Source organism: Cydia pomonella, chromosome 10, assembly GCF_033807575.1.
Source record: "Cydia pomonella isolate Wapato2018A chromosome 10, ilCydPomo1, whole genome shotgun sequence".
NCBI classification, from domain to species: Eukaryota; Metazoa; Arthropoda; class Insecta; order Lepidoptera; family Tortricidae; genus Cydia; species Cydia pomonella.
The window spans coordinates 14,803,237-14,828,949 of record NC_084712.1 but is presented as its reverse complement, the minus strand read 5'-3'; the positions used below and the strand labels follow the sequence as shown (position 1 = coordinate 14,828,949).

Below are 25,713 nucleotides of genomic sequence, written 5' to 3'. Positions count from 1 at the left end.
ATATTATTGTATGTTTGTGTATTTATATGTATTTTAGTGTATATGTATGGTGTATTGTTTTCTTTTGAGTATATTCTGTGCTACACTTATTTTACTGAATCTGAAACACCTACTGACATGACATAAATTTTAATTCCGCTACCTGCAGGTTGTCTGGAAGAAATCGCTGTTTAGCAGTAGGACCGCCTATTGTTTACCATTTTTTGTATCCTTTGTATTGTTATCTGTATTGAGGTTTGAGGTGTGCAATAAAGAGTATTTGTATTGTGTTGAATAATTTTCACAAACATGTACGTTTGTGTATCAAAGCTATTGACGCAGGACATTTTGAAGATAATTCGGTTTTATTAGTTAAATGACAGAAGTTTTAATTTACAATGCACTTTTTTAAACGACGTATCAGTCATAAAATACTAAAATTTCTTTGTCAACGTATTTTTGGGCCAACATGTATACAGTATGTATCTGAATTTAAAGCATTTACTTAAACCCGTTAATGTTTAGGTCATACTGAGCAACTTTTACTGTGCGACCAACCCTGAAGTCTTGAATAAAAAATTGGCTGTTTCATACATTTTGCTGGTCTGATTTTGAAGTTTCCTTTGGGAGAGTACATATTTTTTCGCGATTTCGGGGTTGGTCCCATAGTAAAAGTTGCTCGATATAACTTAAACGTTAACGGGTTTGAGTAATTGCTTTACGTTCAGATTTATACTGTATACGTAACTTCAATGGCTGTTTATCTTTACAAGGAGTCCAGCTCAAATTTAAACCAAGTAACACAACACAATAAGCGCCTAAAGTAATTAAATGAGCAATTTTGTAAGAATTAGTGTATGCCCCTAATTCACTATGTGGTTTGTTACTGGGATTTACCCAAACGGCCCAAACATTCACGTTGCACAACTCATCCCTTCATGACAAACGAAATAATGCACTTTGCAACCGTTGGTACCACACTAGGCACACTCAAACCACGAAATGAATCGCTACTAATTCACATAAGCTATGGCGGTTAAAAGCGAAACATTAATCTAGCAATTTAATCAATTACGTATCTTGTTTTGGGAAATAATATAGGTACATACTTATGTTTAGGAATATTGCTATTATTAGCGTAAAATCCTCCCTATTTAAAATTCTTCCCTAAAGTCTGTTATTAGCTAAGTATATCATAATAATACTCGCAATCAATATCAACAAAGAAAACGCAACAACCAAGACTTTTGAATAAAAATAAACCTGTAGGAACATTTAATACAATAAGTTGACTTACTCGTATTTCGTTTCATATTGGCTTCAGATCGATTTTGCTACGTGCTGCTCATTTTTTAAATGAAGTTTCATAGTCTCTTTCTGAAAGATTTTAATGTTTAGATGTGACTCATGTGTATAAGGAGTGATGGATATAGGCATATATGTTTTTATAATTTTTATATGATATTATATATGCCATATACGATCATAAGTACGTACCTATATTCTCTTGATCTTAGAAAACGTATGTAGTTACTACGAGATAGTTATTTAATAGCTAAGTGTATTATGTAACTATACATATTATTATAACTAACTTTAGCTAGGTAGTAACTATAACGTAGTTGGTCAACGTTAAACTAGTAGTTACTTAGTCGGTAGGTATTTTAAGACGAAAGTGGAAGACCCAATTTTCGCACTAAATTTTTACAAAACTTCATCAAAAAATTTAATAAAATCAAACGTAGGGACATAGCTATGGTTAACATACATCAAATTATGTAAAAATATTTTCCATAATGTCAATATCCAGAGAGGAAAATGGGGACTACCTTTGTATGGAGAGGCGGCCGTCCCCTTTCCTCTAAATCTAATTTGTGGTAATTGTGTACGATGTTGAATGATACAAACAAAATAACAGTACAATCGCCTCTTTTAATTATGTACTAATCCAATTGCACTTAATTAATCTAGTGATTGGGTTCGCAATTATTCCGGATCACGTGCTATCGCTTGCAAAATTAGACAACAATAATTTGTGACGATTGTTCGAGAATCTAGTTTTGGTAAACGGATGTACTTAATCAGATAAGTACTGTTAAAGGAGAAAACACCATACATCATTAAATAAAGGATTTAATACATAAAAACACGGAAAACAGGCTTAGCTTATTAAATTGGTGTCCCTGACCTCTATTGATCTTAAATATGATGAGAATTGAAACTAGAGGAACCGGAAAGGATACCATCTGGCTCATATTTGGAGGAACATAAGTGTTGAGAACACAAAAATTACCAAGCGACACTAATAACCGACAGATACTGAAATTATTTATTTTATTATCAAGAATTCCCTTACCAGGTTCCACAGAGTAGAGGTGCAGGTCAACAGAACTGACTTTTCCGCGCCTCTGATAAGTGATATTCATAACAAATAGCATAATTCTCTGCAAGCACACACGGCCGCAGTCGCAAGGCCAGCCGGGTCAATTGGTAATCAACTCAAGGAACGATCTTTCCGACCGTTTAACGATAATGACCAATTAAGCCGGTTGATTCTTAACCACAATTAAACGCTTGCCTGCATTTGGTCAACCCTTTCATGTTTGCTAATTGTTCTTAATTTATATTGCACGCGATTTAGACACACTTGTTCTAAGTACAATTACAAAGAATTGTTAGCCTGTTAGGTGCTTTTTTTTAAGTTTATTGTAGAAAAACTGGCTTACGCCGAAAAAAACGTTTGCCCGTTTGTTAACGGGCTGTATTTCGCAATTTTCATGAAACAAGTACATTTTAGAATGTGTTTTTATTGCTGCTATAACAACTAATGCTATAAACTTCCTCATACCACAGAAAAGTGATTCTATATCCAAAATATTAGTAAATATCTATCGTGTATGCATCATATAATTAATTATAGTTAAATCCAAACTACATTCATATAATATACGATTTTACAAACATTTACACACTTTATGAGTTTAATATGGATAAGGAAAAGAAGAGGGTTATTATCTCTCTTTCTCTTTTAAAACAGTTATATGTATATATTGTTTCAACAGAAGTTGTCTTCGAAATGAAGTCTCAGGTAAACGGAATAGCGGTGCACACAGTGTCGTCGAGCGGCATGCCTTTGTAAATTAAGGATTATTGACTACAAAAGGGTTAAGATAGAAGTAATAAAAAAATCGGCTAATAGCATGTCGGGCCATGTTCAGTGTAGGATTCCGTAGTTACTATTGTCAGAATATGCTAAAAGGGGGCTATTAGTAAGTATCATGTACTTTCATTATAATCATAAGGGCCTACCTTCGCAGCGTTTTTATGTACAAAGAAGTTTTTACTAAGAAGAGAAGACTTTTTGCAATAATTCATAAACGGCTGGACCGATCATGTTCGCTATAGTTTAATTGAAAGTACCTACTTGTTAAGCTTTTGTTTTAAGATTTTTTTCAAGTGATTATTTCCGAAAATATTTACTTTATCAAAAAAATGGTAGTTATTCCCCTAGGAACTCTAGGAATAAAAACTATAGGAATCTACCCTAAAAACATTTTTTTCTCTAGTTTTTATTTTACCGTTCTGTTGCCATGCATGATTTATGTATCCATGCGAAATTGCAGCTTTCTAGCACTAACGACCACGTATCAAAGCCGCGGACGGACGGACATACGGACATGGCTAATTGACTACGGAATCCTAAAAACTACAAAACCTGTGACATCACTAATCAGAATTACAAGCACGGGCTACTAAATAACTATATTGTTATTACCTACTCACCACCCAAGGCCATTAAAATTATTCTTTAGGCCCGCGATATAAATGTCCTTATTAGGAGCCCCATACGAAATTTGAAAACATGCCTTGGTTTGACATTGCTTTGATTACTGGCAGTATGCATCTAGCTCGAGCCAATTTTATAAGATCAATATTAAATTGTCGTTTTACGTTTGTAGGTTCGAAAGCCGCTCTGAACAGTATTATACTATAAATATAGGTAGATACCCTAAAAGCCCGCTTGGTGTACAGTACCTACAACCTGCTTCATTCCATTCATAAGAATAGCAGATTAAAAGATACATTTAACCTAGTACATTATGCTGTGAAATTAGCTAGGTATTTAATAATTAGCCTCACGTCCTGCGCCGGTGGCCTCGGTTTATGTGGAATGGAAGTAAGTCACCCAGGAACTTTATTCTCATCGCTAACTAAGTTTAGGTATGTTTTATTGAAACTAGGATAACAGTGTCTCCAATATCGCATTGTTCTTCCGTATTCCGAGATCTTAACTTATCTTAGCCCTTACACTCGATTGTTTCGGCTTGGTAATGCTTCGAACTAGGGATATAACCGCGACCCACTTCGTTCGTTCCACTATTTGCCTCTCTATCTCTCTAATATGCAAGAGCGATAAAAAGGCAGATAAAGGAATTTTAATTTTAGATTTTTTTTGGCCCTCGGGTATCCAAGTATTCCAAGCACCCATAAGTAAAAGTAGCTCGGTTAGCATCTTCCTGGCGGCTGTTTCACCAACAAGACAATTGACACCAAACAACGGACATTTTCTTGTACATTTCTGGAACAGTAAATAACGACGGTAGGTTGTTTACTTGTTGGACTAGTACAGTGAATTGTCGATGTCAGGCGACTATTGTCAGCATGGTGAAATAGGGCCCTGTACGGCTACCACCAGTTTTAAACTGACATGTGCGTAACTTTTCATGCATCTCGCTCTTTTCCCTCATCTCGCATATCAGTGCCATTGAGATGTATAGAAACTATAGAAAGTAAGTAATGCAGACGCTAAGCGAATATGTGAGTTTGACAAGTGCTGCATAGGCAGTTGTGGTAAGACTACTGTCACACTTGTGCTTTTTACTCAAAGGAACGTCGTATACACTCTATGCGATGGGAATAACAGCCTATCTGATTCCACCTCGTCGTGACTGCGACATTACTACTGCCCCACATAGTAAGTAGAGACAGGTAATGATGAAGACTGTCCATCGTCACACAAAGGCGCGTTCGTACTATGATATCATATAATAAGGGATTTTTACATCTACCTTTCTGCCATATATTCGCTGAAAGAAACAGCGATAATACATATACTTTTATTTATTCGTCCCTCTCAGCAGAATGCGTCCAACAAAATGTAGATGTAATAAGCTCTATATATAGTGAACTGTCTGGTACCGTGGTAGTTTGGTACCGTATTAAGAAAAGGTTATGACGCATTTAAATTCGGGATATTTCAACAGATCATCAACAACAGATGAGGAATGCAACTATAGTTCGTGTCATCCACGATGACGCGCAGATTTGTCAAATCTAACCTTATATAAAATGACATTACGAGTCAAGGCATGCGTCTGCGTGAATGACACGATCTATATAGTCAGTTTTTATTGTTTTCTTGTCTCTATTACTGCCCCACAAAGTAAGTAAGCTTTTCCCTCTGCAAAACATTCACAATTGCACTTAAACGCGTAGTTTTACCGGCTTTAATGATAGGGCCACATTTGTTCACTCGTTAAGGTGGTAAAAGTAAAGTAAATTTTAACTTAATGGTGATGGTGACACCATTTTAGTTTTATAGGTGTCTAACTTAGTTTTTCATTCCGCTATAGAGGGTGATTGTTCTCGCATATAATTATTGCAAGAATAAAATTATAGTTTAAGCTTTTACAAGTCCATAAAAAACAATACCCTGCACCAACAGTTGCGTTACGTTCATAATTCTTAGTCCTTAGTAATTTTTTGCAGCATTGATTTAACAGATCTTACAGATACGAACATGTTTTACAGGGGCCATGTTAGGGCAACGCTTTAGAATAAAAACTTTGACAGGTAATCAATAACTACATATTTTTTATTTGCAGAGTTGGACTACTTATAAACTGGTCACGAAGTGGGTGCAATATTAAATGGAGCATCAGCGGCATAGTCGTCATAAGACGATGGCACGACAGCCTGAATAAGGCCCAGGTCGTTCTGACCCGCCGCGGGCGAAGGGCCGCTGTCCGCAGCGGATGGCGTATGTAGTACCTACCAGTCGTTAACATTTATTGATTATTGTATTGTCTACAGAAGTGACCTTTTTGTAAAATGTGTTTACCCAAATAAAAAAATATTAATTGGCGCAGCTAGTATCTTCTCTTGCTTATTTCACATAATTGTTAATTTTGGCGGTTAATGACAGTTTGAATGAAATCTACTTGATTATAATTGGAAAATTGGTGCATAATGTAAATTCAAAGAAATCAAGGTGCGGGAATAAATTGTTTAGCAAAAAATTAAATACAACAGCCTGTAGTTTCAGATTCCTCGTAAGCACTTTGGCATCTCCAACGTTATAGACGTTAAAACTCGATTTTGTTAAATATTCTAACTTTCAAGATATATGTAAATAAATATTATAGGACATTATTACACAAATTGACTAAGTCCCACAGTAAGCTTAATAAGGCTTGTGTTGAGAGTACTTAGACAACGATATATATAATATATAAATATTTATAAATACTTAAATACATAGAAAACACCCATGACTCAGGAACACATATCCATGATCATCACACAAATAAATGCCCTTACCAGGATTTGAACCCGGGACCATCAGCTTCGTAGACAGGGTCACTACCCACTAGGTCAAACCGGTCGTCAATATGTAACACTAAATATATAATTTTTATAGCATGCATACTTGGACCGCAGTGCGTGCACGACGCCATTAAAGAAAAATTTGGAAAATGAAGTAGTTATATCCATTGTCTAATGATATTTTGTAATACATAATACTTGTAAAAGAGAGTTAGTTAGTCGGTGGTTTGTCGCGACAATCTAAACAGCATTAGGTAGCGGGTAACATGCACCTTAATTTATACTCGGTATACTTGTTATAATTCGAAAGCAGTTAGGTGCCCACTTATTTTTTATTTTTTTTCGTAGTAGGTACGTACACATAACATAATATTAAGTAACACTTTTTAGGTTCTGACCTTCACTAAATATTGTCTTCGTTTTTTTAAGTTTGTGGATGATATATCAAATGTTATGTATCTATTCCTCCTAATTTTATTATGATGTACATAAATAGCGTGGCCTTAGAATGGTTGGCGCGTGCGCTACGCAGCGTCCCATACTCGCATTTGTACTGGGGATTTGTTAATAATAGCGTAAATGTACAAATATGATTTTTCAAAATTGTTTCAGATCTATGTTTAAGCATAAACTCTCAAGCATCAAGTTATCGATTTGTTGATGTTTATAGTATCGCACAAACTTAACGAGTCGCAGTTCACGGTACTACTTTGCTGTTCACAACCAAAACCCTTTCAACCAGTTTATTTTTGACCTCCGCTTAACCATAGTAGATAGATACCAGTCTTGGGGTCAAGTTATACCCAGTAAGCTACTTGCCCTTTAAAAGGACCTAGGGGGAATGGCGTTTACGCTCTTGTTAACAAATCCCCTATACAAATGCGACGCTGCGAAACGCAAGCGCCACACTTTATAATGCCCCTTTTTGTTCAGAACGACCAATGTTTATGAATTAAGTAACTTCTCTTTCTACCGCACGGGCCGCACAGTCCAGTCTCCAACCAGTCGCTTGCGCCGTCGCGCGCGACGCATGCCCGTGCGCGCGCAACTTTCCCGATTTCTAAACTTAAAACAATAGTGCCGTGTTATTTATGATTATGACAGTTTTTGTGACATGTTGCTAATCGTGTAATGAGTGTGTCATGTGAGCGTGGATTGCGGATTCGCGAATTGCAACTGTTTACCTTTTTATGGTTAGGAACAAAGTAAGTTTTCGCTATTTTATGGGTTCGATGGCATTGCAATAGTGCAATATGCAGTTCTGTGTATTCCATTGTTCGTAAGGTTACGAAATTATTGTCAAATTACATAAGGAAAGTGTTTGGTTTAATTAAAATAACAATTTACCGGTTTGAATACTCATTATTCGCAAATTAGGAAAGACCTTAACAAATTAATTGATTTAGTAGGTACATATTTAGGTATCTACCCTACCTTTACTCGGTCACGGCTTTAACAACATTCCTACTAGATATAATTATACTATTATAAATGCGGAAGTAAATCTGTCTGTCTGTCTCTCACCTCTTCACGCTGAACCGATTTAGATGAAATTTGAAGATACATATTTCACACCCTGGGAAGGTAACAAGATTTTTTAACAATCATCATCATCATTCAAAATTCATCAATTTTATTTATCTGAATCAATATCTTAATGTGCTTAATTAGGTTTATTTAATCTACCTAATAAATTTAAAAAAAATCTTTTATTTGGCTGATTAATAAATTAATGAATTTATCCGCTTAACTATAATTCCAACAAAGTATTTTCAGGCTTTCTCTCGAGTCAACCATTTGACCTAAACAGAGTCGGTCTAAACTCCAACCTTTAAACAAACGTCAAACACCAACACAAATACAGTCACGGATTTAGTACTTGTCAGTAACGGTATGAAATGTCCAATGTAAAGTAAACCCTTAATGGATCAACATTTAAAGTCCATGGCTGTACCTACTAGTCCTACTACAGTCAGCCTCGAAAGTTACCTAATGCTAAATTTTTTCTAATGCTAAAAAAACGAACATTCTATAGTGTATATAGAATGTTCGTTTTTTTAGCATTAGAAAAAAGTTAAACAATCTTGACATATATATTTTTATTGAAAAACGCTTTAATGTACATAAATTATCGAATATAATTTATAATTTTTACATATTTGCCGTGACTTATTTTACAAAAGTGTTTTTCAATAAAAGACACGTCAAAATCGAATTGTAGTCGCAGTAAAAAAATTAAGGTCACGAAGAAATAAGTATATACAAATATGTCGATTAAAAGAATAGGGTGCTAATCTCTGTTCTTTTAAGTTGCTACGTACCTTACTTTTTCCCGTCCCGACTCCCGTCCTAATTCCTAAAGATCGTGTCATTCACGAAGACGCGTGCCTTAATTCATATTGTCATGGTATTAAAGGTTAGTTTTGACAAATCTGCGCGTCATCGTGGATGACACGATCTATAAACCTTTCCATTATGGATGCAATCCTTTTTCCCTAAATTATGCGCGCGCTCAATCTCTAGCTGTTACATTGTTCGTACCGATTTGTATAGAAAAAAACTGGCTAAGTGCGAGTCGGACTCGCGAAACGAGGGTTCCATACCATTACGTCTATCACACATATTTTTTTATTTATAACGTGTCCATTTCTTCAAGTCCGTCTTCCGCTAGAACAATTTTTAGTTTTGAGCATTTTTGAGTGGATGCATCCACATGGATTTTAAGGAATTCCATTTTAGTATCCATGTGTATATAGGTACCTACCACTAAACAGGGATTACTACTTATAGAGTACTAGCTTACGCCGGTGACTTTGTCTGCGAAGAGTGATGATTTTCGTGATAAAATCTATCCTAATAGTATGTCTTTTCCCGGGACTCAAACTATCTCCAATCTCCATAACAAATTCCATCTAAGTAAATCGGTTCGGTTCGGTTCAGCAGGAAGTAACATACTGACTGACAGAGTTTCGCAATTTTATTATTAGTATGGATATACAATATGTAGGTATAAATCTGTATCGGTAGATGCACAGGCGAAATGTAACCTACAGCGAATGTCAGTCCTCGCATATGTATGTGTTCTCAATGCATATTAAATGCAGCGCGTAACAACATAATAATTCCAACGTAACCTATAATATAGGAGTATTGTTGCAAAGTTTCCTGGTGTTCTACAATACCGCAACGATTATAAACACACGTCACTAATTGTGGTCTACGTTGCAATAAAGTAGGAAGACAAACGGTAGGATTTTAGTGAACTTAAAGTGACAAGTATATAAGATTTGTTTAATTATTTTAAACCAAACATAGGCACATTCATAAACTTGGATATTCGTCTTATTACCTACCTACCTAACACCTTCGCATAGGCAATTAGGAACCTGCTATGTCTTTAATTTAAATAAGTACTGGCTTGAGAACATGGATCTAGCTAATCGAAAAGTATTTAAAAGTGCACCCACTAATTACGTTGTTTAAGCGTATTACCAGTTGTTGAAGTTATTGTCATTGCCGCCATTATCAACCGAGGACACATATGGCAACTATGACGTGTGTGACGTCACTGCATTCAGTGTAAGCAAATGATTTCATGACCATGCTGATTAAATCGTTTGACTTTTGTAAGATCTGATTAAGTGATTATAATTAAAATATTCAGGATTTCGTTGAATTTTTAAGCCTGCGTCGAATTTCAGTATGCCTTTCCGTTACTTCAAATCGAGCTATGAATACACGAAAAAAAGGAAGGATTTTGGGCGGCAACCACTGTTTACGTCAGTGCCAGGACACTTACTAGACTCAATTAACCCTGACAAAGTCCAGCAAAAGTTATACTGCCTTCGCAACCCAGTCCATGTATCTGTTCAGGCGACACTCCCTCAATCCCAGCATGATGCGAACACCAAGCAAGTTCTTTTTAATGACCAAGGTATGAATCACAAGGAAGGAGGCTGGCCACGTGAGGTGCATCCAGACCACGAAGAACTAGTATTACGACATTGCCGACGCGTTACACACGAGGAAAACTATATCCATGCAGTAGACTCTCTATCTAAACAGATGGTGCACTGCATTAACCAGAACAACGCCATTAATTTATACGAATCATATTTTTCCGATATGCTAGCTCAAGAACCTGTGGAGACGTATCATATACGAGAGCAAAATGTTTTCAGAGACTCCTGGAATCGCCCAGTCTCTTGTGTTTGCTGGACTCACGAGCAGGAACCAAAATTAGCTGTCGCCTACGCTTATAAACAATGGGTTTCAGATACAAAACCAGATATTGAAACTGTTTGCTATATATGGAATGTTACAAACCAAAGCACTCCCGAGCACGAAATAATACCAGATGTGCCATGTTGTCAATTACTATGCTCACCCGTTGATCCACAGGTATTAGTAGGAGGGCTTAACAATGGAACTGTGAATGTCTTTGATATTCGCAGTGGCAAAATATCAGTTTCTAGTAGCTCCGTTTTCAATTCTCACTTTGCCCCGGTTTCAGCCATGCGTTACACGACTTCAAGAACGAACACTGAAATCTTTACTGGTTCGCCAGATGGATGTTGCTATTGGTGGGATTTGCGAGATCTTTCAAAACCATTAGACCAGCTGATTATGACACTAAATTTGGCACCGGGGGAGCAACCACAATTAACTACAGCCGAAGCCATCAGTTCTTTAGATTTTAACGCCGGGTTCCCTACGAAGTTTCTCAGTGGAACCGACTCCGGCCTTGTCATAACCGTGAATCGCATGGGTAGATCACATGGAGAAGTTATGGCAGCAATTTTTAAAGCTCATTTAGGAGCAGTTCGAACTGTCCAGCGAAGTCCTTGCACGGCGAGAATGTTTGTCACATGCGGGGACTACACTGTCCAAGTGTGGAGTGAGGAAGTCCGATCAGCTCCCATAATAATAACCAAACCTTATCGCTACCAAGTTTCTGATGTTGCGTGGGCTCCTTTCAGATATTCCAGTTATATGTCCGTCTGCCAAGGAGGTTACATGTATTACTGGGACTTTCTTCGTAAATATAAAGAGCCCGTAGCTTCATTAAAATTGTCGAAATATGGACTTACAAAGGTATCTCCACATGAAGGTGGCCACCTCATAGCAGCTGGGGACACCAATGGTTCTACTTATTTAACTACAATTCCCGAAAACATGGTTGTACCGGGGAAAGATGACAAACATCTTATGGGTTTATTATATGAGAGAGAAACTAGACGTGAACATAACTTAGAAGCTCGTCAAAGGGAAATCAATTTGAAACTAAGATTGCAAGAACAGCATGAACAGGCGCCAACATCACCGAAGCCAGAAGATGAAGAGGATGAAGAGGCGGAGACGGCTGCTGAAGAAGAATACTTCAGAATTGTTAATGAAGAGTTAAGCAAGATGGAAGACGCGGCTACTGGCACTTTACTGTAATATATGTACATTTCATTTGTATATATAATAGTTTGTGTCATCAACGATGACGCGCAAATTTGTCAAATATAATCTTTAATAACGTGACAATACGAGTCAAGGTACGCGTTTTCGTGAATGACACGATCTATAAATATCATGCCTTTCAATTAAAATTGTGAATTTATCATTAACTCTAGCATTGATTTTATAGAATATGTATATATTTTCAACAATTTCACATCAGTGAGTTTTAAAAGTACTCACTTAAAAATTAGCAACACTGTGGGGGCATTTTTTGTGGAGTTCACGGAAGGATATTCTATTCCTGGAATAATTAACACTCGCCATAATCCACCATAATACCATGATACATATGGGCGGCGCGGTAGAAAAAAATAAAAATAGCCCATATTTTATGAGTAGGTATGTATTAAGATAAAGTTAAAAACACGTTAAATACTATAGGTACCTATAGTTTAATGGAACTCTAATAGCTGTTTTTTAGCTGGTCTAAATCCAAATATTTTATTTTTTGTTGATACAGTACAGTACTCTAGCATCGAATATTTTTAAAAGGAAATTAAATATTAAATATTAACATTATTTTTGTAATATGAGTGGTCAGGCAGGTCAGGTCTGTTAGCGATCGCCTTAAAATAAATGCCTTGAAACGTTGAGTCACCTATGTATAAAGGGACTCGAAAACGTACAGTTAAGTAAACAAGTTATGATACGTTTGTATGTACAGTTACCAGTCATCGACTCCCTTCCAGATAGTCTAGAAGCAACATTCGGCTGGATTTAGTTGCAGTTCTTGACATATAGGCTGCATGATCATGATATGAAAAGTAGAGATGTCACCGGCGAAATATCAAGTTTTGCAATTCTATATGCATTAGTCATTGTCACAGAAAATTGGAGTGGAGATGCAAATTTCGTGACGTGATGTGACTTGTGATAAAAACCGTGAAATAACATCCCTGGATCAAGGTTAAACTTACATTGGTCCCGGATGTTTTGAGCGTCGAGAACCCGCATGTTTCCCGGCAGATCCGGTGAGCCGAGGCCCTTGACCGCCGATTTATGTTTAAAACGACCACTCTTCCCTGACCCCTCAAACTCCATATGACGCACCATTCATAACCCGGGTATAAAAGACGCGGAAGGGACGTGGGGGGTCCGCATTGAATGGTAGCGTAAATTGCTCGTGCCCATGAGTTGCGTGAATAGTACGTCACAAACGCGTTGTGGGCAACTTTCACCGGGCCTTACCTACTCCGTCGCATCGCGCAAGCGACCGTGTTTGCAGTAGCCCCGTTTCCATATTGCTTGTTCCTGGTTCGACGTGCGACACTTTATACTAGGCCTTTATGAGTGTTAACAGAGGTTATTATATATCTAAGTACTCCCAACTACTTAACTGTAGGATTACCTATAGAAGTAGTTTTAATTTCAAAAAATTTCAAATTCCATTTTTTTTGCTTAATGTTTTCCTGAATATTTTTAATTAAAGATATAAAGGTCAATGCTGTCAAATCCGTTAGAGGGAAATTCCGAACGCAAGTACTTTTTTCAAATAATACTTCACGATTGTTAACTTCATCGACAAAGCAGCGATTGCTCTTAGTTTTTGCAGTCAAAAGCAGATGGGCTCTATTTCCTACGGTTGAAAAAAAAAAAGAAATATACGCTCGTGTGGGGAATTTCCCGCAGACAGATTCTATACTTTATACTTACCTGTAAAAAGAATAGTCTCCTAAGATAAATGTTGTTTATATTATCATTATGGAAGTATGTTTTCGTTTTAAATGTTATAAACGTATTTCGTATCATTTTTGTAAGGTAAACCTTTTTCATTGAACGAAACAAACCGCTGACGAAACGTAATGGATTCTTTATAGTGTAAGAAAACCGGATAAGTATATAACCACTCACGTGCTTGATATTTTTCAGTGGCTTCTATTATTATAATAAAATATGGATGACAGCTGGTAACTACAACTACCAAAAGCAAGTGAGTGGTTAGTAAGACTCTTGATTCGTTTCATATTTTAGTTTAAGAACTAATTTTAAGAAATTACACATGTAAAAAACTGTTTCAAAACCTGAGACAGCTGTCGATTCAGTTTAACTACTCTCCTATAGATTATCTGGTTACAAGGTTAAGTTAAGACGCGTGCCTATTGTATTTAAAGACTTTGTCGACACCCGACTAAGAGCAAATTCCATTGTTATTATTTGAAATGTCAGTAGACTAAATCTGAACATTTAGATGCCTGGGATTTTATTATGTCTGCATTCCTACTAACATTACAAATGCGAAAGTAACTCTGTCTGTCTGTTACCTCTTGACTTGACGCGTAAGCCGCTGAACCGATTTAAATGAAATTTAGGAACGCTTTTAGTTTCGCCATAACCGTCTGTCAGTCCATCCGCGATTTTGCTCCGTGATCGTTAGTGCTAGAAAGCTGTAATTTGGCATGGATACATATACATATATATATATATATATATATATATATATATATATATATATCGTGCATGGTGACAGAACGGCAACATAAAAACTACAAAAAATATTTTACCCTTCTCTTACAAAATGTTTTTTCACTTTCCCGCTTTAACCTAACGGAGTGGAGTATCATTGGATAGATCTTTCAAAACGAATAAGGGTTTCCAAAAAACATTTTTTGATGAAATCAATATTTTCACAGACAGACTGGTAACTACAGAACCCTACACTTAGCATGGCCCGACATAGGTACTCTGGGCCGATTTTTTATTGGATTAAATAACGGTAAATAATAAAGGTAACTTATTTTACTGCAAGCTGGTGACTTGGTGTTCGTTTATACTATAGATAAGTATTACGTAGTATTATTAAAGTTACGGTTTTATTGAGTACGCTACGCTATGTCTTTCAAGCCCCATCATAAATTATGCAAAATACTATTTTGTAACGAAAATTGCATAAGTAGTGCAAGCTGCATTAGATTACCTAATTCGTCATTAGAATGACTGGCCGCAGGAAATGTGGTATAAGGACGAATGCAAGTTATCGCCTCAATAAAAATACAAAGCACTTATTTATGTCGACCTCCAGTAAAAGGTACCTCTTTATGTGATGTCAATACATTAATAAAGATACAATTAAGGATCGTCCTTGTTGATAGCCTACTGAGTGGTCATTTTTGTCTGATAATGTCACATTTACTTGTATATCAACACACATGAGCGATACGCACTCGATAGCGGTCATATGAGACGTTTATCGAATGCCAATGTCAGCTAATTTGCAAACCCGTTCGTACTGTTATAGACAGACCGTCTGACCCACATCAATACAATAATTGGCTAAAATCTCACTAAACTGAGTGCTTTTATCATAAATTCTAATAAACATAATTATGTCGCCAAACCTTGCTTACAGAGATCTATAATAAATTATTGCAGGATCCAATTCATGGCAGGAAACCGCGCTGGATCGGGACAGATGGCGTTCTCTCGTTTCGGGGGCCAAGATTCTTTTCGGATCGCTGAGCCAAAGCAGTTAGTTTAGTTATATCTAAAATAAAAGTTGATGATAGTATACGTACATAGTGTAGATTTTAATTAGTTTGTACTAAGAAGAGATTTATGCTACTGACACCACAACTCTTGAGGCAGGGACCTTTATCATTTTACTTTAGGTACTTATCGAACCATATAGGTATCAATTTAATCATTGGCAGGATTGGAAATTGGAAGATGGCTTTTACGAGTGAATTAAGAACTCTACTTAACCGTTGTAAATAAATTGCAACTGCTCTTACAAATAAATAAACTTTCAATTACCTGTAATACCGACGACGTGTGTAATAGTATTCAGATTTTGTGCTAAAGTAGTAATATTTTACGTTAAACACCTATATAAAAATGACAACAGCTTCCGCTTTTAAAGAGTAATTAATTATTCGTTGTCATAAACTACCTAATCGCTACGTAAAGTACTGGCCTTCAAACAATTGAAATAAAAGCAGAGCACACCTTTGAAAACAATAGAATACCTGTACAGCGTGTATACAGCACACTCTTATCTTGTGAATTCCCACATGTGTCAAAATGCGAAATTCATTTGCTATGCATGTGTTACTTTTACGACCGACCTCGTCGTAAACACAACGTGTGAATATACCTCCTATAGGCACAAGATCATTGGCATATTATTTGTGACGTGTAGCGTGTAATAACTTAATAACACTATCACGTGGGTACCTGTGCATATTTAATTGTTCTTCAATGTTATTTTCTTAATTAGACTACATTTTTGAGGGTACCTTGCATCTGGAGAATCTAGATCGATTTTAATAAGTATTATATAAGGTGCCAACAAATTACCGATTAGTTACCGATATTTTAAGAGATAAACAAATAATTTTAAATATAAATTAAGAAAACTTTTCAATTTTTTTTTATGACAAGATGTTATACACTTTCAGTCACCTCAACAATTGTTTGTCTTAAATCTTATAATCAACGTGTCATTTGATTTATTAAGGCTCGGAAACCAGTCAAATTTCTAAACCGTTATCGGAATAGGCGCTGCATACCAGAGATGGGCAAAATTGAATCGACTAACGATTAACCATCAAAATTAACCGACTTAATCGCGAGCGACGGTTAAAAGTGACGTTTAATTATTTTTACTCGAAGAGGTGCGATTAACATTAGTCGCGATTAAATTAATCGTCGACTAATTACCCGCGACTAACTTTTTTAATCGATTAATTAGTCGATTAAGTTTAGAACCAAATATGTGACGTTCAACAGATAATGGTACCTTATGGCGGTTGGCGCTTACGCCGCATAGCAGCGCATTAGCATTGGAGCGTCGTTAATAACAGCGTAAGCACCGAGCGCCATAAGGTACCTTTACCCGTGGAACGTCACATATGATCTGTTATAAAGATCATATGTGACGGTGACGACTTTAAAAAAGAAGAAGGTTCTTAATTCGTCGGAATTGTTTATTGTTGACCAAATCGTTAGCGAAGGTCTCCGTTTTAGCTCGGGCAATATGCTATCATATGTCTGGATGTTCTTCTCTACAGGTCGCAATTCTCAACTAATTCTTGTGAAATTTTGTGACTAGGTTCGGTAGTTAAATATAATTCTTCTGTCCTTTCGTTTTTTAGGAAAAGTTCTAAAAAGCGGCAACCGCCAGTAGGGTCTATGGCACTTACTTATATATTATATGCTTACATGGAAGCATATGCGACACCTGCCACTAATTGGCACGTACCAATAGCGGTCACCTACCAATAGTCGACACCTGCCAATAGTTGACAGCTATCAATAATCGGTATCTACCAATAGTTGACATTTACCAATAGTCGGCACCTAATAATAATTGGTACAGTCCGAAAAATGTGCCAAAAATATGCATACACTACCTTTTTCGTATCGATATTTTCAGACGTGACCGTACCCGCCAATACCCGACACTTACCAACAGTCGGCACCTACCGATAGTCGACACCTACCACGCCAAGTACTTATATCTGTAATTCTGTCTGTACTATATAATAGTAACCGTCTTCTATTATTGAAGCACATTTATATAGCTATGGAAAGGTTTTTAATGCATACGCAAGACATCTTGAATTTTAGATGCGTACAAAAATGACGGCCAGTCAACTTTCAATCGGGAGTTAATCGAAATATTTAATCTATTAATATTCAGATTAATTCAATTTCAATCATATGTAAGGTCGACTAATAACTCGCGATTAAATTAATCGACGACTAATTTTGACGATTAACTTTTTTAATTGTTTGATTAGTCGATTAAAAAGTTAATCGATTAATGCCCATCTCTGCTGCATACAAATCATTCCCATCGGTGTGGCGGACAAAATGGGACACACCTTAATTTCGGTTTCGATCCAAAAACCGTTATTTTTAAACCGGTTTATATGAGAACCGTCCTTGTCAAATTAAGCGGTTTAGAACAATAAAAAACGGGTTCTTCCTATGTCGGTGTCTATGTTTACTTGGCTTGGCACACCACCAGGTCAGTCGGCTGTTTCGTCGCTAGTAGTCAAATAAACCGGTTTTTGTGGGTTAAAATAAAGTTTTTATAACGTTCGCGTGCTTAGAAAAGTTCGGAGGAAAACCGGTATTATATAAACCAGTTCCGACCCTTGGGTAAGAGGTTCTAGAATCTTTTCCATAAGGGATCATTTAAATATCTCATTAACAGGGTAACTTAGCAAAGTTTTTCAATATTCTCCAAAAAAGCATCATAAAACCTATAATGTTTAAGAATACTCGTATGTTCGAAGAGCCAAGTACTGAAAAGTGCTAAAGAGCTGTAAAACACTTGGTAGCTAATTTGTTAGCACTTTAATTGATTTGCTCACCCGACATAATCTGAAAAATATTCACTTAAGTTTTAAATAAATATAATAGATCATACAACTGGGATAATAAGTAGTGTTGTTGTACAGTCAGCATCAAAAGTAGCGGATCAAACAAGGTTTCAAAAGTATCTACCATTCTGTAAAAGCTTAATAAAAATGGATAGTTCTATATGTAGAACAATTAAGACTATAAATAATATACTTTTGAATGTAAATTTGAGAGATTTATCTATACTTGGAAAATTTATTCGGAATATCACATACTTTTGGCGCGTTGTTTCATCCGCTACTATTGATGCTGACTGTACCTATATGTGGAAAAAAGTTGACAGTGCATAAAAGGTTTTACTTTTCTATTCTGGCTATTTTGGAATATTGGCTTTAGAGGTTTGTGTCATAATTTATTTAAATTACACTCATTCTATTGGAATATAGCACTTTCGTAGGGCTAATAAGTATTTTATTAGAAATCGTTATTTGAATCAAATAATTAAATTTTGTATGTAATACCACGTATTATTAAAGTCATTGCTTTGACAACTATGCTGATAGTGACATAGTGCGCGTCCCGGTATTGATTTAATTTTCAAAAGTTTTCTAATTGTCTCGCGTGTATTGTTCTAGTGTCACAATGGACAGGTCGGTGCGATGAGATCGGCGCTGGCGCTAGCGCTGCTGGTGATGGCGACTGCGGCCGCTGCACAACTACCTCCTGCCGACGCACCCATCAACGACACACGTGCGTGAGTCATATACATACAGAGAATAACGTTCATAAATTTTGAGTTAAGGCCCTCATACTCAGAAAGCTCTACAAAGACGCGTAACTTCACTGCACTATCATGCTTCTTAGGTTTACACGCTTGTGTCAAAAGACATGTGTACAGAATCGGCATTACACAGTTTACACACAATTGCAATGTTACCCACGTGTCACGTTAGGCGACGCGTCATCAAATTCACATACATATTTTCTATGAGAATGACCAGCATCACATTGGGGGTGCCACCCAACAGAACACACGCCTTGTTACCATTCCAAACCCGTCCAATCTTTTTCACATGTTTTTAACGGGTGTAATGCACATATAAACACCGCTATTAATAATTTGAGTTTAGTCGGTGTTTGTTCTTTGAATCGTAATTAATTTTAAAATAAAACGAAACTATTTTCTCTTTCATAATGTTCTTTCGTGACGTCATTGTAAGCAAAAATGCCATGCGTCAAGCGCAAAAACACTATTGAAACGCAATGAAATAGCAAGCGTATTGTGGGCTCGAGGTATTACGTGTTTGTAATGTGCATGGCATTATCGGCTGTCGACACGTATGAATAGTGTATTTCCTGCTTAAATACAGGAATTTTCTCAAAAATAAAAAATGTGTCATTGAATCAGTTGAATGACTCCGACGATTGACGACAGCGGGTCGCATAACAAGGAAATGCCCCTGTGGTACTGCACGGCCCCTCGTTTTAGTACAAGCCCACACGCTACAATTATATACCAATCGATCCTTGCTTCTTTCACACCAAAGTACTTTGGTGTGAGTGGCCTTTCCATCCTTTTTGGATTCTTGGCGGTATCTAGTCGCCGCCCGTAACAACGGGCGGGTCTTTCTTGTGCCCTTTTCAAGGGCGAGGGCTTCTGGGCCATGGCCGACCGGTGGCCGATCATGGCTTTGTTGTTGTTATTTTCTTCTCTTCTAAAAAGGCTGCCGGGGCCATTCCGGGCTGCCCAGGAGCTCGATCAGAGCGTCGACCTCTTGTTCAGCGGGAGACGGCGTGGTTCTGGCGGCTGGAGCCGGCGTTGGCGGCGAAGGTGGAGGTGCAGCGGAGGGTAGAGCTGGCGCTGCCTGTATTGCGGTGGCTGAGGGCACTGGCTTCTTTTTCGTCGGAGACCCGGGCTCTCTCGCCTGCCGCGGTCTTGACACCCCCCTTTGGGTGGGGGGGTTTGCCGGCGCCATCAGGGTTGATGGCGCCGACTCTTCCACCGTGGGCTTCTCGATCGCGGCGTTGGTTAGAGGTCCCGGGCGGGACGGGGCCGGGAAATAGGATTTCCCGGCTTTCCATAGTCTGTAGGCCTTCTTGTACGCTGGGCAATTCTTGTGGTTCCCAGGGTGGGGGCCCCTGCAGTTTTTGCAGGTGGCCTTCATGTCGCGGGGCCTGGTGCACTGCTCCGCGCGGTGGGGCTCGGCGCAGCGAACGCAGGCAGCTTCTTGGTGACAGCCGTGGGAGGAGTGGCCAAAGCCCTGGCAGCGGTGGCATTGTGCGGGACCCCTCTTCCCGCGCCATGCCTCCACTTTCACTCCTCGGATGTGGAGCAGCTCTGACACCCCGTAGATGCTCGCGTGGTCCCGGGCGGTCCCCGCGAGCTGCACGAAGTATAATGAGCCCGGGCGTCCCGCTCTCGCGCAGATCTCCTTGGCATATTCCACGGGGTGTCCATGCTTCTCCAAGGCGCCCATTAGGTCGGTTATCGGTGTCTTTGCGGGGAGGCCTCTGACGGCAACTTTAAGCCGCTTCTCCATCTCCAGCCCGTAGATGTTGAAGAGCGGCTTGATGACGTCTGTGGTCTCCCCTTTCTTCTTTGCTTCTTCGATGGAGGCGATCGCTGCGTCCTCCATCTTCGTCAGGTGTCGTATGATGAGGCGGTATTCCGCCTCCGAGCGGGGTTCGAAGCGGATGCCCTCCCCTTTCGGCTTAGTGAAGGGCGGTTCCCCGAGCTCCTGCGTGAGGTCCTCCAGGACCCTCGGCCAGCTCGGTAGTATGTCGGCAACGATGGCGGGGTATCTGAGTTTTTTCTTTTTTTGTGTACCCTCTCCATCGTTGCCGCAAGGCTGCTCGCTACTATTGCTCTTTTTAGTAGTCATTGTATTATTTTTTTTGGATGCAGTTTCTATTTTTTTTGTTTGTTTTTTGGCAGCCTTGCTGCCGGAGGTTGCGGTGCTCGGGACTGTTGAGCCCGAGGGGAGGGCTACGGCGTCCGAGTAGCTGGTGCTGGGCCTAGGTCCTGGGGCCTGGGGATCCGTCACTGAGGCTTCGGTGCGAGTTGCGTCGCAATCGGTGGCCTTTTTAGGGCCGGGTGCAGGCTGCGGGGCGGCTCCTGGTCGGGCGCGGAGTCGCGGGTCTGTGGGCGGCGAAATTTTCTGGCAGACCCTCTTCGGGTCTTGCTTTTCAGGTGGGCTGCTCTCCGGCTTCCTCTTCACTGCCGAAGGTGTTAGGACAGTCGGGTTCTCCTCCAGGAAGCGGAGGAATGCGGCGTCTTCTGGAAGCAGCTCTACGCGTTGTCCCAGAGCGTGCCCTTGCAGCCTGATGTAGGCTGCCATCCACGCCTCCATGCCTGGAGACATGTTACCGACTTGCGCCAGTCGAGCGACTAGGATGCGATCCCGATCCAGTAGCTCGAGAGGGGCAAGCCGGAGCTGAGCTTCCCGCGGGACCGGCGAGAAGGTGCGTCCAGGGGCTGCGTCGGCCGAGTGCCACGGCTTTGGGGAGCTGTCGGCGGGAGCGGTTGTTGGGGCGTCCGTGATTTCGGCGATCTCGTCGTCGAAATCGGCGTCTGGCTGCGACGTCGTTGGTGTAGGTGGGTGCGAAAACCCGCTTTCCGTACTACCTACCGACCCCGCGCGAGCGGGGGGGTTGGTTTCCGTAGGCGGGTTTCGTGCGGGTGTGCGGAGAAACTCGCGTTTCGAACTACCCACCCTATCCGAGGGGACGGGGGGGGTCGCGAGTTTTCTCGTTGCGGCTGCGGGTGGGATTGAAAATCCACTTCGTCGAGTACCCGCCCGACCCGGAGGGGTGGGGGGGTGCCTCGACCCTTCGTGCATCTTCGGTGTCAATCGGGTGTGGAGATCCGCTTGCGACGCATCACCGGCCGTGGTCCAAGCTGCAGTTCCTCTCCGGGCAGGGTCTGGTTCCGCAGCTTGGGCGACCGGTTTCAGGCTTCAATGGGCAGCAGGCTATCTTCTCCGGCGAACCGGGCGCATTCCGACGAGACTTTTCCTCAGGAAAAGCGCGTACGAGTGGCAAGAGGGCTGTGCAGGTGCGTCCGAACAAGGTGGCTCCGGTGGCGTTCCTCTGTATACCAATGTAAATCGAGCTTAATAATAAATACTGCCCCACCATCGTAACAAATATTCGAAAACTCTTATCAGCTTTATATTGTGCCCTTGCCCAATTCCAGATTTTAGGGATCGGCCCGCTATTCTTTTCAAAGGGTTTTGTACGAGGTTTTAACATAAGGCTTAACTTACTATGCCTTTTACCCGACAAAACCTTTCATTTTGCTTTTAAAGCCTAAGCGGTAGCTAGCTAAACGGTAACTCATTTGATTATTCGGTAATATCTCAATATCCTTACAAAACCCGTACCATCCGCTCACTAATGCATATTGCTTATACATAATGGTTAACCTTATAAAGGATTATCCTTTTTAGTTAGGCTAACCCGATGGCTGGTTGGGATTGCAAGGCATATATATGATGGCCAATTGCAAAATGTTCTTTTTGGTAAGTTTTTCGGCAAGGGCTGGCAGTTCGAACTGGTAAGTTTTTCACTGGGTTGGCCGTCGAAAAGGGACGCCCATTGAAAGGCTTGTAAAAGTTGTTGTAAGCTAAAGTTGTTGTTAAAGGGTTGTCCGGTCCCTGCGGCAAATTTAGACTTTTCCGGTGTCACCTATTGGTTTGACGACCGATTTGGCCTAGTGGGTAGTGACCCTGCCTACGAAGCTGATGGTCCCGGGTTCAAATCCTGGGCAGGGCATTATTCGTGTGATAAGCATGGATATTTGTTCCTGAGTCATGGGTGTTTTCTATGTATTTAAGTATTTATATATTATATATATCGTTGTCTAAGTACCCTCAACACAAGCCTTATTGAGCTTACTGTGGGACTTAGTCAATTTGTGTAATAATGTCCTATAATATTTATTTATTTATTTTTACTTACTTACGGTTTTTATGCCTGGTACAGTCAGCGTCAAATACTTCGTAGCAGTCAAAGTGGCCAAATAGTTCGGTACACCATACTAAATATATGGTGTATACAGAAATATTTGGCTACTTTGACTGCTACGAAGTATTTGACGCTGACTGTACATGGGTACAATATATACATTCACCACAATGTATTTACTTAAAATTTGAAGGTGACATTTATATATTTTTCTACACGGCGCAAAACATGTGAAAGACAATTGAGCTTGTATTGGTTTCCCCGTTATTTTAATTTAAATATATGCCGTTTTCAAGCTAAAATGTAAGATATTAACGATGACGGTGGTAAAAAGGCATTATTAATATTACCATAAAGATGCAATTGTCTCTACACAACTTACAATATGGTATTTTATATTGAATACGAAACAATTAATGAATACACATTGTATAAACCAGCTGATTGACGCAACCACGCCAGCAATATGTTGATTTTATCATTAACCAATCCATCCAGCTCTTCCATGACTAAATACCTATAAAGCTTAATTTTCTCCGATTATTAATACTGTTTTAATTAAAATTAATGGAATCCATCGAAATGTAATTCACATTTGGGAAGTTCGTGGGCCGGCATAATGCGCTTACAATGAACACAATAGAATTACAATCTGATCCGATCGAACCCGCTAATTACCCGGCGGCACCAATGCGTGAGCGCTTTCCTTTTGGAAAGTAACTGAAACTGGGCATTGAAGATAGATATTGTAATTTCAACATTAATTTTATAGATTAGGTACAAATATTACAATAAACTTCTTTTTAGAGAGGTATGGGCACTGTGAATGTCAACTTGCTTTGTGTGTTGCGCCACAGTACAGCGGATGTCATTCCAGATCTAGAGCAGAGCCCAACTGGGGAAAGTACCTCCTCCTTACAAAAAACCCAAGCCAAATAACACTACACCCTACAAGCCACAATCGAATACAGAACCTCCTACTTCTATGAAATTGAAGTCGGTTGTCCAATATGAGAGGGGGCAAAATTTCAAACCTAGTTATTTCATTGGGGTATAATTTGAAAGAACTGAAATTGTACATTCCAAAACATTTTTTTAACTGTAATAAAAAATAGATTTATTAAATTGATTTATTCGTGGCAAACATGGTACATACAAGAAGCAAATGAAAGACAAGTAAAAAGTAGAAAAAGCATAATCACACCTTTACCTTATTTTCTTTTTTTTTTTATTGTCACAAATAGTATGGTACATTTTAAACTTGTGTTAGGTTCGCCAAACTTACGTTTAACGGTGAAATGAGGCACTCATTTTCAACGGGATTTAGATTAAGGTACCTACTAAATACCTACTAACCTACTAAATCTAAATTTAACAAAAAAGTTTTCCAAAATTAATTTGCAACTTACTTAACCACCTTTGCGTGTGTTTATTATAGTTGAAATATCTATGAGAACACTAAAGATATGTTTTTTCAAATAAAAAATAAATAAATCTTTGCACATGATAAAAGATTTATTTATTATTTCGAATACTGACATCAACAATAGTTGACTAAACTAAAACTTTAAAAAATCGGCCAGGAACATGCTATACCTTCGTAGTTACCATTATGTCAGAACAGACAATCGGGGGCTATTATTTACGTTTTACAAGCATAAGGGACTAAGGGAGTACCTTCGCAGCGCTTTATTAGTTTTTTACTAAGAAGATATTTTTTTTTTGTGCAATAAATCAAAAACGCCTTGCTCGATAATGTTCGCTGTAGTGTTCATTGAAAGTATTTATTAAGCTTTTGTTTTACTATTTTCGTCATGGGGGCACTTTTATTTTCTTTCCGAATGATTGTTCTCGAAAATATTAACTGTATAAAATAACCCTTATTGCTTTTAAAAGATTTATCCAACGATACCCCACACTATTGGGTCAAAGCAAAAAATAAATTAAAAAAGAAACATTTTGTATGGGAATATGGAAAAAAAAATGTTTGTAGTTTTTTTTTACCGTTCTGTCGCCATGTGTAATTGATGTATCTAATCTATCCCAAATTGCTGCTTTCTAGCACTAACGATCACGGAGCAAAGCCGCGGATGGACGGACAGACGGACAAGGCGAAACTATAATGGTTCCAAGTTGACTACGGAACCCTAAAAAGGAAAGGGTTATCTTATTACGGTTACCTTTTACGACTCATATCTGCGTCGTATATTAGTTAGATGTTAAATGATTCTATACAAATTAAGTAAGTAAGTATTTAAAGCAACTTGCAATCTAATTGGCCACGCTGATTATGCACTACACACAAATGTGAGCGCTTTCCCTTTGGAAAGTGATTGAACGACCGCACTG

At 38.8% G+C, this 25,713-nt stretch overlaps 2 protein-coding genes across 3 annotated transcripts in view; both read left to right on the top strand.

The window, feature by feature from the left end:
- Positions 1 to 7,604: 7,604 nt before the first annotated feature.
- Positions 7,605 to 25,713, top strand: part of LOC133522228 (uncharacterized) — a 30,880-nt gene continuing 12,771 nt past the window's right edge. Inside the window, exons 1-2 of one of the 2 annotated variants that reach the window (XM_061857485.1) lie at positions 7,605 to 7,790; positions 19,035 to 19,149. In XM_061857485.1, coding sequence (XP_061713469.1) covers positions 7,776 to 7,790; positions 19,035 to 19,149 — 130 coding nt within the window. In that variant the 5' untranslated portion in view covers positions 7,605 to 7,775. Of the gene's footprint in view, positions 7,791 to 15,462; positions 15,559 to 19,034; positions 19,150 to 25,713 lie in introns of those variants that run through there. The other variant, XM_061857486.1, reaches the window with a different exon arrangement.
- Positions 9,993 to 12,200, top strand: LOC133522227 (dynein intermediate chain 3, ciliary-like). Its single transcript, XM_061857484.1, has one exon. It carries the CDS (start codon positions 10,288 to 10,290, stop codon positions 12,025 to 12,027), a length of 1,740 nt encoding a protein of 579 aa, XP_061713468.1. The 5' UTR covers positions 9,993 to 10,287; the 3' UTR covers positions 12,028 to 12,200.

Excerpts from the sequence above, each read along its gene's own strand:
- LOC133522227 (XM_061857484.1), top strand. The coding sequence starts at position 10,288 with ATGCCTTTCCGTTACTTCAAATCGAGCTATGAATACACGAAAAAAAGG.